General features: G+C 41.5%; 1 protein-coding gene across 11 annotated transcripts in view; it reads right to left on the bottom strand.

The window, feature by feature from the left end:
- Nucleotides 1-12,857: 12,857 nt before the first annotated feature.
- LOC127056508 (P2R1A-PPP2R2A-interacting phosphatase regulator 1-like) overlaps nt 12,858-14,983 on the bottom strand; it is a 41,630-nt gene continuing 39,504 nt past the window's right edge. For all 11 annotated transcript variants that reach the window (XM_050964415.1, XM_050964414.1, XM_050964416.1 and 8 more), the window contains one exon: nt 12,858-14,957. In XM_050964415.1, the coding sequence (XP_050820372.1) occupies nt 14,798-14,957 (160 nt within the window). In that variant the 3' untranslated portion in view covers nt 12,858-14,797. The remainder of the gene's footprint in view (nt 14,958-14,983) is intronic.

The following is a 14,983-nucleotide window of genomic DNA, read 5'->3' as shown; positions in this document are numbered from 1 at the left end:
TAGCCAAGGCCCTCTATAGACATGTGTTAAACAAATATACTTGATTTTTGTTTTGCAAGGAACTGAAGTTCAGCTTTGATTTTTATAGTTTGGAAGAATTTATACATTTCCGTTTTGTCTCATGCTGGAAAAGAAACAAGTTCTCTCTTTGACCTCCTATGTAAATATCATCTGTCTCCTTTGAAAGAAAAGCTGGATGTTCCTTATCTAGGGCCCAGTATGACTGTGCTTGGTTCTTTCACAAAACTCGTACGTTATTTATGAAAGCTCTATATACCATGCCTCGAGCTGTGTAAAAGAACATTTTGGAAATTAAACCTTCTTCCCCCCCTGCATATAATGGGTTACCTCTCAGTTTATGTATAGAGGGGGCAGGAAAAGACCATGTAGAGATGAGAAGTTATTTAGAAGTGATTGCACAAAAGCTGGTGAAGTTGAAGTACTTAGGTGAGAGCTGCCCTGGATACTAATTTACATCATGAGTCTTTGTAGGAATAGTCACGTTATTACTTTAGCTTAACTTCAAGGGGAGATAAGGGCATGAACCATCCTGGAATAACAGAAATGGAGAACTGGAAGGGACTGCAGTAGGTCATCTGGTCCAGTCCTCTCCACTGATGCAGGACTAAATATTATCTAGCTCAGTGATACTCAGTGGTTCAGGAGCCCAGTTAGTAATCAATCAGCATCACCCAAAAGTGTGACACTAGTGTGAATTCATTGTTTCATTTACTCTAGTACTATATAGTCCTATTGAAACTGTCTGACAGGGACATATTTAGTGTGTAGATAGAATTCTCACAGCAAAATGACTAACCAAGTATTGTATCAACTTCAATTGGTTAATGACAATCACAGTGTCTTAATATCGTGTGCTGCAAAGAGCAGCAGGAGACACATTAAAGAGCCACTTGCGACCAGAGCGCTTCGGTCTGAGTATCACTGGTCTACATTGTCTCAGACAGGTTTGTTTGACCTGCTCTTAATAACCTCCACTGACAGATTCCACAACCTCCCTAGGCAATTTATTCCTGTGCTTAACCACTCTAACAGTTAGCAGGTTTTTCCTAATGTCCAATCTAAACCTCTCTTGCTGCAAGTTAAGCCCATTTCTTTTTGTACTTTCCTCAGTGGATGAGAACAATTTATCACCTTCCTCTTTATAACCATCTTTTACATGCTTGAAAATATATGTCCCCCTCCACCCTCCTCAGTCTTCTCCAAACTAAACAATCCCATTTTTTTTTTTTTTTTTACATCTTTCCTCAGAGGTCAAGAAGCACTGGAATAAATTGCCTAGGGAGGTTGTGGAATCTCCATCATTGGAGGTTTTTTAGAGCAGGTTAGACAAACACCTGTCAGGGATGATCTAGATATAGTCCTGGCTGGAGTGCAGGGGACTGGACTAGATGACTTCTCGAGGTCCCCTCCAGTTCTATGATTCCATGCTTTCAAGACCTTTAATAATTTTTGTTGCTGTCTGCTGGACTCTCTCCAATTTGTTCATGTCTTTCCCTGAGTGAGGTACCCAGAACTGGACACAGTATTCTCATTGAGGCCTTGTTACTGCAGAGTCAAGAGGAAGAATTAATTCTCACATCTTGCTTACAACACTCCTGCTAATATATCTCAGAATGATCACTCTTTTTTGTAACGGTATTACATTGTTGACCCGTATTTATTTTGTGATCCACTCTGATCCCTACACCTTTTTCTGCAGTTCTCCTTCCTAGGTCCATTTTGTATTTGTGCAATTGATTATTCCTTCCTAACTGGAGTATTTTGCATTTGTCCTTATTGAATTTCATCCTGTTTAATTCAGACCATTTCTCCAGTTTGTCCAGATCATTTCTGAATTTTAATCCTGTCCTCCAAAGCACTTGCAACCTCTCCCTTCCTGTAGCCTTCTGCCTGCCCTTACTCTGCATGTCATCCTTTTATTACCAAGCAGCACAAGTTTAGCTCCTTTTTCATTCTACTACTGTAGTCACCTTTCTTCAGGTTCAACATTCAACTCTTCTCACATCACTTCATTTCTTATTTCTGATTCTTCTCTGTAAGAAAAGGTAGATGTGGATAGGAGAGAAACAGCACATATACTATTGTATATTACCCTGTCCATTTCTATTGTGTGTTTTAAGTTTCACTACTGTGTGTGTAACCATGGCAGCTGTGACGTCAAAGATGAAGTGGTTAATCTCAACACAGTCACTGAACTGTATCTTTAACATTATATGTTCATCATCATTTGTACTGCAGTAACCTCGGAGCTCAAGTCATGGACTAGGAGAATCCCACTGTGCTAGGCATTGTACACACACAGAACAAAAAGCCTGTCCCTACCCCAAGGAGCTTACAATCATAAAAACCAAGTCTCAGGCCTATCTAATCTTCTCAGTTGTGCATATTAGTGTATTAACATCTTCAGGTTTAGAAATGAACTGAAAATGCAGGACAACAGAACATTCCAAGGTTGTGAAAAGGAATGTCGGCAGTACAGGTTTCTTCATCAAGGAAATTATAGAGGTGCAATTGTTTTACAGAAATAGGTTGACTCAAAATGAAGCACTGACAAAGTAATAGACTCTCAGACAATAAAGAAAGCATTTCTCTTTCCAAGGGTCACAAGAGAAGGAGCCAGCTAGTACACCGATAAAAGGCAAGGTTAAACACACAGTGTATGCAAGTCCATCATGAAGTGCAGGTGACACATCATGACTTTTAAAAGAAATGAGCAGAAAATAAAGGTTCACTTAACTTCATTCCTGAGGGTCATACAGTCCATATATATAACTCTTAATATTGAAAACAAGATATCAGGAAATTAACAGGTAATCTGGCATTAGTCAAGGGGAGATTTACAGAAACCATTTGAAGGGAATGTAGCAGCAGCAAGAGCTGAGCAGGATTTTATGTGAGCAGATGGATAGATACAGAAAGGCAATATAGTATTAGAAGTACCCGAGAGGCCCATCTGGAATGGTATGTGCAGTAGGGACCATCCTGACACAAGGGAGGATATTAGTGCCTTGAATGCAGGGCACAAGGGATCCTTCCTGGCTGGCGGAGAGATCAGGACCATCCCCATGTTTTAGTGCACTATGTTCTAGTAATCCAGGCTCAGTGAAGAGCCAAGAAAAACAGAGAATCAAACCCTGCTTGATGTAATTTAACTTCAAACAGGACAACTGGGTACATAAACTTCGTTTCATTAGGAGTGAAGCGGAGCTTGTGGACTCATCCCTGCCATTTAGATTTAGAATCTCGAGCAGTTGATTAGGGGTCACTGCACCAGAGCACGTTTGAGTAGTGGGGTCACAGTTGTTCTGGAAGGAACTGTCAGAGATGATGTATTGGTAACAATCAGCGTAGAATCACAGTGGGAATCAGCCCAATAGCTCAGTTTAACCACACTTCAGTTAGCCACCAACCCTGTGTGAAATCACTTTAAGAAAATGGAGGTGTGCATTTCGTGATGCGATCCAGAGTAGGTGGAAACGAGCTTTTCAATTCAAAATGGAGCTAAGAAAGGAAGATGTAGGGCATTTAACACCCAGAAATGCAACTTGAGAAAGTGAATACACCCCCTGAAAAAATGTTTGTGCCATTTCCCATTCCTAGTTCCTGACGCAAACCAGACAGCCTTCTCTGCTGGAAACAGATAAATGCTTTGATCAGAGCTAGAACTGCTTGAAATGTCTACTAGAAGAGACCGAATCACCTTGTTCTTTCAGCACTGGCTGTACAAATATAATTCTCTCACACAATTGTAAGTGAACAATCCTACTGCGTACTAAGTGATGAAATACCTTTATCAATGTCATCATCACTTAAAACCTGACAGGATTGTTAATTTACCATTGGCTGTAAGATCTGTGTTAGGTGCTTGTGTCTAATCTGGATCAATGCTCTGGATCAGGAAATGATTGCAAGCCCCCATTTTCTCTAAAAGTGAGTAATAAAATGCGTATGCCTGCAATAGAGAAAGTGGGGATACAGTCAGACTTGAGGGACGATTTGGCCTTCAGGTAACAAAGGTTCCACCCTCAGTAAATCAAAATTCCACAGTTTGCCTATGGAACACTTAGAACACAACTTGTGATACTGGATCAGATTCCTGGGCCATCTCTAGAAATAGCTCATCCCTTGTGTTTCAGGAAAAAAACTCCCCACTTCCTCCATATACCAACCCCATGAATCTGTTTATTCAGTAAGAACATTTATTATGTACAGTGAACTACATAATAATAATAATACAAAAAGCTACCAGAAATCCCAAGAGCATCAAAATGATGCTATCTTGACATTAGTTGCTGGCACGAGTCAGTATATGATTGTAGATATTTAGTAACAGCTCTCCAGAAACAAATGCAATTAATCTGAGTTGGTGGGTGAGAAGGCACACATTTTATAACAGCTGTTCACAACACACACACACACACACACACCCACCCCTTACAGGTTCATAAAAAAAATCAACAGCTCTAGCGTAGTTCAACAGTTCTTATCCTTGACTGTGCATTTTGAAATTAATTAGGAGAAAATATAAAAAAATGGAAGAGATGTACCCAAACGCCAACTACTAACCATGCTGCATTGCCCATGTTAATGGCTTTCTACCTCCCAGTCACCCCGCCATTCAGGATGATAACTGGTTAGTTTAGAACAGGGATCGACAACCTTTGGCACGCAGGTCGCCAGGGTAAGCACCCATGCAGGCTAGGTCAGTTTGTTTACCTGCCGCATCCACAGGTTCGGCCGATTGTGGTTCCCACTGGCCGTGGTTCGATGCTCTAGGCCACTGAGGGCTGCAGGAAGTGGCGAGGGCCAAGGGATGTGCTGGCTGCTGCTTCCCGCCACCCCAATTGGCCTGAACCAGTGAACCAGTGGGAGCTGCAGTCGGTCAAACCTGCAGACGTGGCAGGTAAACAAACTGGCCTGGCACCCCAGAGTGCTTACCTTAGTGTGCCACGTGCCAAAGGTTGCCAATCCCTGATTTAGAATTTGGTAGCAGAAGTTTTGCATACCTAAAAAAGCTTTGAAATAATTGACTTACTTCCAGAAGTCCTCTCTCTCTAGGTTCCCAGCCATAACATCAGCTGCCTGGTATTCAGCAACAGGTAACAGCCATACACTAACCGTGCAAACACCAGCACATCATTCTTTGAAAAGTTATCACAGAACAGGTCCCAGGGAAAATGGCCTTTGCATGTAACATGTGTGAGCATCCTTCTGAAAGGGAAGAACAAAGCCATCTCTTGCTCAGAAAGGTACTTAAAAGGTCATATTTGTTTCCTTAACTAAATCAAGAGTTAGTCTAGGTGCAGTCTACTTTCTTCAGCTTGGTTTGTTTACCTATGCTTCAGTGCCCAGCTTTCTAATGAGGAATGCAGAGTGGCATCATTGTGAAGGCTGCAGTAGTTTTAAGCTGTAGTTTTATCTCTTTCATGCCAATTCCCTCCCCCTACTTTGAACCCTCTCCAGAAATACAGGCTTTAAAGAAGAACATATATATATGGCCTTAATAATAAGAAACTTATCCACAAACAAAAACTGCTTAGTTGAAAGCATGTCTGGTGTCCAGCTAACAATCCACCACCACCACAAGCAGCAGCCCAGAAAACCCACATACCACACTGGCACAAATCTAAAGACAAAAATGTAACAAGTCTGGAGATGAATGATTAAAGAATGCAGCCAGTTCTCCACTGTCATCTAAATGATCCTTTACCAATCACCAAGTTCACACCACGTATGCAACTGGGCCTTTGCTTTGTTTTGTAATGGAAGTGTGCTGCTGGAGGTATATTGCTGACCTGAATATATTGCTTAGTAAGTGCACAGTAGATATTTTAAAAGGAGCACAGTTTCCAGGGGGCATGAAGGTATGTCAGTGTTCTGTATGTTCTAGTGTGAAGTGTGGAATCAAGTATTTGTATGACTAGAAATGGGACAAATGATCTATCTGGGGTTATAAAATGTGTTGATTATATAGTGGTGTAAGGCATGTGGCACTAGGCTTTCTGTGTATGTAGTTTAATTATACTTGTTCACATGTTGTAACGTTAGTGTATTGACATGGCTCCCTGGAATAGGAAATGCCTGTATCATCTCCAAGGCTGCACACTCATCGTCTCCAGGAAGCATGTTTGTTTGGTTCTCCAGAGTGAGCTGTTCAGACCCCATTAACTGAGCTGAGCACCTGAACCACCGACCCAGTGTATAAAAGACCTCTTGTCCCAGTCCAAGAAAAATCAGCTGTACCACAAGGAAGACAGGTTACGTTTCTTAGGGTTTTTATGATGCATCATAAACAATGGAATTGCTGAACAGACATGGAGTTGAGGTATGTGGTAGAGAAGTCTGTGCCAAATGTGACTGTAGACAACACTGGCAGTGATGCTGCACACTCTTTGGGGATTAGTAAAGAAAGCTTTTCTAGTTCTATATACAAACACATACAATGGGGCACAGAGAAAATCCATCAGCGAGTCACAAGGATACAAGATAGGACATGAACACGGATGCTGAAGTTGCTAATAGGTAGCACTTGTGATGGGAATAACTTTGGTCGAGAAGGGAAAGTATCAAGGGAATTGCATAGGAATTACTAGTCTGCCTTTTCTAAACGATTATACCCATATCCTGAACAGAGCCCCCTGCTGTAAACCATGACTTTAGAAGCACTATCGGGTACTGATGACCTCTTTCATATGGAAGGGAAAAGGCTAACCAAATAGCAGGACTGCTTTGCTATGCTACGGTAATGGACCATAAATACAGAAATAAGAAGTGACTGTCATTCTGAGTCACACTGCTCTTATGCTGAAGAGGGAGGAGATAGAGGCAGAAGCACACAAGACCAGTGTTTCAGAAATCCTGTTGCAGAAGAAATGTAATCAAAGAACAAGGCATCTTAAATGGTCAGTGTTTCCAGTTTTACACACAAGACTAGACGAAGAAGCAACAGAGAATTAACATACTTGGGTGCACTTTTTCCACTCAGGGAACTATAGATACAACCAGAGGCTTATCAGGCAAAATTAAGACATCAGCAATGGGTGTCATTCAAGAAACAAGTAAACTGCATCCTTTGGGAAGCCAAATTCTGCAGTGGAGTACTAGAATCTCAGATTCCATCCTCCCCAAAGAAATTAACTCCTTCACCTCAGGAACTTGCCAATGGTCCACAGCACAACCTCCACTGCTGGCACTTGGAACCATTCAGATGAAAGGATTCTCATCTTTAAAATAAATTACAATGGAAACTGCAGTGATGACCGTGTTAGAGCCTGGATGGGCTCAGTTGCCCTTACTGGTGCATGGTTCAGGGTACTATTTATCATGCAAAAAAGGCACACAGGCACTGGTATTGCCCGAGTATAGATGCTATGTGAGGAGTGCTTATGTAAAATTACACCAGGTGACAATTTCAGGATTAGTGTAATATTTTTCAAGTACCATAATGAACACATTTCACTAACTTAAGCAACTGAAAATTCAGACAGGTTCAGAGATCATAGATCAAAATAATACATAGTTTTCATAATATGAGAGGCTGATTCTATGTATATTGTGTGAAAAAGACATCAAATCCACAAGGAGAGAGAGTAATAATTAATCAGGGCCTACATTACACAAAATAGATTTTTTTCAGCAAACTAAGTTTTGATTTAACACAGCCTTGAGAGAGAAGCTTATATGACATCAACCAGGAAAATACTCAGAAACTTTTATAGTACTATGAATCTTAAGACGTAAATGTTAGCTAATGAATCCTCATAACCTGGTTATGAGGCAGTTAAATATTATCCACATTTTATGGAGGCACAGAAGGGGATGCTAACTCAGGTGTGCCAGGATCAAATCCCAGGAATTCCATGCTGCACAGATGCAGGTGAGTCTAATAGGCCCCTTGATAGGCACAGGTGATTACTGTGGAGGTGGGATTTTTTTTAAATGTACATAAACATCAAGCACAATCAATCAATAATCCCCACATCACCTAGCTCGCAACTCATGCACAAAGTCATCCTCCTTAACCTTCCCATATTCTCTGATTCATCTACCACAAATACCTGTGGCCACAGAAAGCATAAGCCCTTCCCATCCTCACAAACTTTCCCAATCATGGGTCTGCCTCTTCTGGTACTGGAAGTATTTGAGCTTATTTGCCTCATGATGTGAATGGTGGCGGGGAAACTCACACGGGATGGGGGCTACCTACCTGGCCCAGAAATAATCTTGGCTGCCTGCAATTGTAACCCTGTCCTGTTTGATGATTTTGCTGCCTGGGTATCTGTGTTCACCCACACAAGCCTGTGGGTGGGCTCCAATTCAATCAGGATTGGAGTAGGACAATGCTGCCATTCTCACCTCCCTAGTCAGCATAAGGGGTTCTTGTCAATCAGGTCTGCCTCTTGAGCACTCATTAGGCTTCGAGCTCAGTTACTGCATATCCAAAGCCATGAAATGATCTTTTCCAGTTAGAGTAAATAGGAAAAAAATGCACTAACTAGAATTCATGCTGCCACCTGGTGACCAGAAAGGGATCTTCTGAAAACAGGACACATTTAAGGTAATTATGATTCCACTAGTGGATGCAGGGATACAAAACCAAGGAGCACGAAAGGCACATTTCAGGAATGACCACAGACAGAGTGTGAAGACAGAGTTGTAACAGAATAGGGGGCAGCTTCTGCCCTCATTTAAGTCAAGAGCAACTGACTTCATGGCAGCTGGTTTAGACTCAAATGCAGAGTTCATTTTTCAGAAATGTTGCAAACAATTACAAATCAAAGTACTGCATCATTCCAACAGAGATGCATCTATAGTTAAAGATATGGATGGAGGTAAGCAACAAAGGAACACCTGCACAGTTGTTGAGTTGATCTTTTCACGAGTCTGGGGAACTCCTCACTTGTACAGAAACCATCATTTGTCCAAGGTGCATCTGACTGGAGAATAGGTCATTCTGAGCCAGCCCTGGAAGCTGTGGAGGCACAGCTCTGCATAATCAGTCACAAAGGTGCAAGCTGATGTGTGTTCCAGGAACTGAAGACAGTTCCTTATTATGGTCCAAGAGCTCCCCTGAGTTACCCACACCGCACTTGACTAAGTTAGGAATCTGTCTAAGGGAAAGTGGGCCCTGGCTGTCAACAAGTCTGAAGACATGCCTATAAACTGTATCTTCTGTACAGGGGTTCACGTGGATTTTTGACCCAACTTCTGGAACAGAGCAAGAGCTATCTGGATGGAAGATAGTGCTGCTTCATAGGAATGGCCTTGAGTACCAGTCATTGAGGTATGGGAAAACTAGAATTGCTTCTTGTCAGCGGTAAGTAGCCACTACTGCCAGGATCTTTGAGAACACCCTTGGGGCCAATGAAAGACAGAAAAGAGGAACTCAGTATTGGAAATGATCTTGGCCCATAGTAAAGCATACATATTTCCTGTGCAACGGATATATCATTATACAGAAATAAGCATCTTGTAGGTTGAGGGCCAACAAAAAAAAAAAAAACTTTCTCCTTGATGTCCTGCGCATAACCACCGCTGTGACAGTGTCCCCAGCAGTAGTGTCTGCAGCATCCAAGGACATTTGAAGAGCAGAGTTCTGGCCAATAATTGGCACTCAGAAGAGGGACTGGAACTGCTCTCTACTTTCCTGCACCAGATGTTTACTCAATATAGTAAATCTAATCTGGTTTGTAAAACTATATTTGGCCATGACGGCTTGATAGTTCGCAATCCTGAATTGTAGGGTTGCTGACTAGCAGGACTTCCATCCAAAGAGATCCATTCTTTTTTGGTCTTTGTCATACTGAGTACACTTGGCACACAGTCTTAGCTGGATTCAGGAGCACCTTGTTAATGGGTAATGCCACCCTGGAGGGTGTCGCTGTCTGCAGAATATCCAACATTTTATGCTGCAAGTCCTTGACTTCTTCAAGTGCAATTTGAAGAGTGTCAGCTACCCTCTTTCTGAGGTCTTGAAATTGCCAAAAATGGTTAGCCATGGATGGTGGCAGAGGCATAATTAACTTGTCTGGAGACAAGGATAATATAGGTGTTTGAGGAGTGCCCTGGCCTCCTGTTTCTCAGATGTCTCTCATGTGAAGGGAGAGGGGGAGGTGGCTGGTTGGAGAAAATAGAACTGTTCAACTCTAGGCTCCCTATGATGTGGTGCCACTGGGCTAGCGAATTGATAGGTGGCGCAGAGGTCCCAGTATGGCCACTGAGGAGAGGGGGGCATATGGGAATGAGGATAACAAGTAGGGTTGGTTCCACCACCCTTGTTCATGAGCATAATCTTCCCTATGACTGTCAAAGAATGCATTCCTGAAAGGATATGTTGGGAGAATCCCGAACCTAATCAGAAGAGACCAACTGGAAGTCTCATTCATCCTCCTCAATATCATCCAATGCAGAAGCACCTGCAGAAAAGGGGGGCGAGTTCTGTGGTACTGGAGGAAGTTGGCAATCTGAAGGTCAGAGTCTCAATAACAAGAAATGCTTGGATACCCAGGAGGAGTTGGGAGGCTGGTTCGTCCATTACAGACAGATCCTTGGTGTAGCAGAATTCTTGTGGCACTGTGTAGGGGATCAGTACTGATGTGGGAGCCAAGGATGCAGCAGACGAAGCTAATATTACTGTAATGGGGGGCATACAGATGCAGGCACCAATGGTGTCTGGTACTGTTGTGTGCTTAGTAGAGCCCTTCAAATCTGCAGATATCCACTTTATATCCACAGACCATTTTTGTGGGTCACAGACCAGAGGCGGATACAAATTCTGTATGTATGTAGAGTTCTCATGTTTAGGCTTGCCATCTTTGTCCCTGGTAGAAGGTACTGAAGCTCTGTTGGAGCTGTTAGTTTTGAGACTTTCTGCCCTGCCAGTACTGGAGAAGGAGTCATTTGACTCAACAGTACTGAGCCAAGAGGTTGAGGCTTCAGAGACCATAACTATCACAGGGGAGCGGAGCTTTTTCGGTGCTAGCTCCTTAGGGTGACTCTACATGCTCCTCTTTTTGGAGGTCTTCCCTTTCCTAGAGGAAGCCTGCTCCCAGGTTGAAGAGGTGCTATATATGTTGATCTACGGGGGTCCTCCTGACCTGACTCAGAAGCTGGTCAAAGGAAGAATTCCATCATCAATAGTCATGAGTTTCATATTCCTGTTTTTCCTTGCTCTGGATTTGAGAGCCAGGCAGAAGTGGCACTTTTGGGAGACATGGTTCTCCCCCAAAGCAACTGACACACTTGGAGTGCCATTGCTAACAAGTATAACATCTAGGCAGGAGAAGGGCAGTGTTTAAAACCTGATGAGCCAGGCATGCCTGGCCAGGAAAATAAAGCTTGTGAGAGAAACAAAACAATCCTCTTACTACTTACCTCTAACTATAACTATCACTAACAACTTACTACTTGATCCTAATGAACTATAGAAATGCAGAATAAAAGATAGCTGAGGCACACTCAAGGTGGACATATTAAGGCTCCATCTCAGGCAGAGGCTGAGAAGGAATTGAGGGCCGTTTGCCCACACTCTTATATAGTATTGGTATCCAATATGAGGAGACATAGGGAACATATGCAGGACAAACGGACACTAAAGAAAAATCTCTGATCAAGGCCTTAAGTAGTGCATGTGCACCTGAAGTAGGAGCACCCATAGGGACACTGCTCAAAGAAGCAGCATATTGCTAAAAACAAAATTATTTTGTTTAAAGAAGGGTGTCTAATTACAGTTTATCACTGGTCACAGACTCCTGAAAGTTGGAACTCCAGTGTCCGAATTCAGTTGGACCTGCAGAATACTGTAGTACTGGGCCCAGATTATGAGTGGGAGAATTACGCTCTAGGATAAGTAAAGGCATGAGGCCTGACACCTGAGGGAGTGCATTCAGAGACCAGAAATAGGAGAGAGGTGAAGCTAGCCATATAATGATGACATTAGTCAACTCAAGCTTTAAAATTCACAACATTCATCAGTTTTGTTATTTACACGGATAATTAGTAAAAGGCAACTAACACTATATGGGTTAACATGACTATTAACCACTGACTAAAGCAGTGTATGTAAATACAATTATGTGGCCATGCAAATCAGCACATGATCTGCTTATTCTCTGATTCTGCAGCCTAGTTGCATTCCAGATTTTAATCCTTCATTTAAAAGGGGGAAAAATTCTCCTCTCAATGTTTCCAAGGTGTGTTGCAGTTATCTGATAGCATGGACAATGAGGAATCCAAGCACCTCTTTCCTCACAAACTGGAAGGGATTTCTCCTTTTGTACAAAGTGGGATGGAGGGGGAGCACACAGAGAAGGGGAGATTTCTCTTTTCCTCAGTACCAAAAGGATTAACTGCCTTCTGAATGCCAAATCACAAAGACTTCCCCACTCCTTCCTGGGAGCCAAAAGCCCTAGTATCTATTACCCAGCTGCTGAAACTTCTAGAATAAGCTATGCATTTTCAGGACAAACATCTCCAGCACACTGAACACGGATAATTCTGGGACAGCATCACATGCATTTTACTTAATATCTAAATAAGTACAAGGACGAGACTGTGCTTTTTTCATCTCTTCAAATCACTAGAATCTAGTTTGTTTTTAAATATACTTAATTCTGTCAAGAACTTCCAGTCTGCTATGTGGGAACGTTGCAGAAACTAGGATAAAGTGTTGTAGAATTTAGGTCCAGCTTGCGAAGAAAAGGATGAAACACTGATTGAAATAAGCACTTCAGTTGAAGGCAACAAAAACATCAATGCTCCCCTGCTGAAAGTAATAAAAATATGATTAAAATCCTGGACATAGTTAGTGCATGTTCCAGAAGAAACAACAGCTGTACTTATTTTTTCAGTTCTCTTTATTGGCACTTATTTGGAAAACCAGCATAAATATTTAATAGAGAAGAGACATGTTGACCCACACACAATACAACTACTGTAATTACCTTTCTGTTCATGCATCTTTTAAAAGGGTTGGCAATCAGATATTGAGGCCCATTCATGAAAAATGAGATAAGCAAGATAAAAATTTATAATTTTGCCCTTATCACAAAAGAATGCACAGTAAGTCTTTGGCATATGGCTGAGATTATAAAGTAAAGCCATGCTGTATTAAAGCAAGCAAGCAGATGTTATACACAATTTTCTCTGTCTGTCATTGGGAAAGGGAAGCACAAGTCTCAGAACTTCATGAAAACTGATCTGTGGAGTAAGGAAGCTCAGCTGACAGCTGCAATAATGTAGATAAACATGGAGAATCAACAATAAGCTATGTTCACAGTGTTTGAGCTAAGCGTGAGACCACTACATAGATCCTATATCTCCATATTATACAGGAGAAATAAGTCCTTAGTCCTCACTCATCCCAGGATCTTCACGTTTTCTGTTTCCCTTGTATGCTGCTGCCCTGTCAAAGTTCTGCCTCTGTGAAACAGCCATATGATAAGGTAGAGAACTACTACCATATCTCGTTAGAAAAGGTTCACTACATTCAGTGCCCACCTTTAGCCCTGCATTACAGTTTTACTGTTTGGGAAGGAAAAGTTTTGCTTCACTATTAAGCTCTTGGAGACTGGCAGACGCTTGCTTCTGTCTTGGGAGTCTTCAAGGTTTGCTATCATGGTGCTTCTGGACATACTAGCTCCTTTCAAATCCATTATAGGAATTCTCCAACATCTCTAAATTGATCGATTCCACACTTGTGATCAGTAATTTTTTAACTTTATAACATCAGAAATCTCTTTATGCTATGATACTGAGGAAGTGGAAGCTGCTTCTACTGGGTTGCTATTACTGTACAGAAGAGGTTAAAACATGGTATGCGGTCACGTAGCAGAGTTAAATGTTCATGGATTATCACTTCAGTCTGGACATAGTCACTCAAGGTCCCTCCTTAAGGCTTCCTTCCTCTCCAACTAAAACCAATTGTTAAGGCTCTACAGCCTCTAATTTTCTTATCTGAAGCATTTAATTTAGGGATGTTAGCATTTCATGCACTGTCCCAACACACTATTAAAGGTCCTTCTGTGGAAAAACAGTGCTAGGAGAATGCCTATCACTCTAGATAGTCACATAGGGGATACAAAGGAAGCTGGTGATTTTGGGCAGGCATTTTTCCCCATGTTAAGTCTGTATTTAGTCACACCAGCAATTATGATTACAAATAAAATGTAACATATGGACAATTCATCCATTCTGGTTCTTTTCATCCAATCAGAACATAACATTGACTAACAGCCGAACAAATTAGGACTTAGGCACCAGTTATATTTTGATACCCACATTTACATTTTAAAAAACAGCAAATGAAATACCCAAAGCTTGTGGAGTAAAATTAATATTAATAAACTGATCCGTTGATTAGCTTGATAAAAAATGACAGAATCCGATAAAGGCTATCTGTTACCTTAATCAGCACCATTACAAACTAATGACAACTGAAAAGATGTAGTTTAAAATGCCTTGTTTCCCCTTGTAGAATAATATATGTATTTGCAATTTATTATGCCAATCAAGATCTATTGTAAGTCAAAACATGTATGCAGATATTCGCATATTAAAGAGAACGTTTGGAGTTTAAACACTAACTGTAGTAAATGTCATACAAATCACTATAAACTTCCTCAAGGAACTATTATGGAAGTTTTCTAGAAATAAAGACATTTCTGGAAGTTCCTATGAGGAACAGGATCAGATAAGAAACTCAGTCACACATTGTAGAACGTTGTCTTGTTGCTCTCCAGCTTGGCTGTTTACCCTTCAGCAGAGGGGTAATAAAGTCTCAATTTGTGGGTAATTTAGCTGAAAAATCTATGGGCTTAAATTGAGATCTGGAATTGGAAAGTGAGGCTGGAGAATCTCTGGTGGTGACAACTTCAGCTGGTGAACCACAGGAAGAGCCAGCACTGCTTTGATTGCCATCAAGAGTACCTGAAGTCAGACTGAAAAAAAGGAGAATGTAACAGAA

Source organism: Gopherus flavomarginatus, chromosome 8 (assembly GCF_025201925.1).
Source record: "Gopherus flavomarginatus isolate rGopFla2 chromosome 8, rGopFla2.mat.asm, whole genome shotgun sequence".
Taxonomy (NCBI): Eukaryota; Metazoa; Chordata; order Testudines; family Testudinidae; genus Gopherus; species Gopherus flavomarginatus.
The sequence above is the reverse complement of the archived record's forward strand: the minus strand, read 5'-3'. Positions and strand labels throughout refer to the sequence as shown.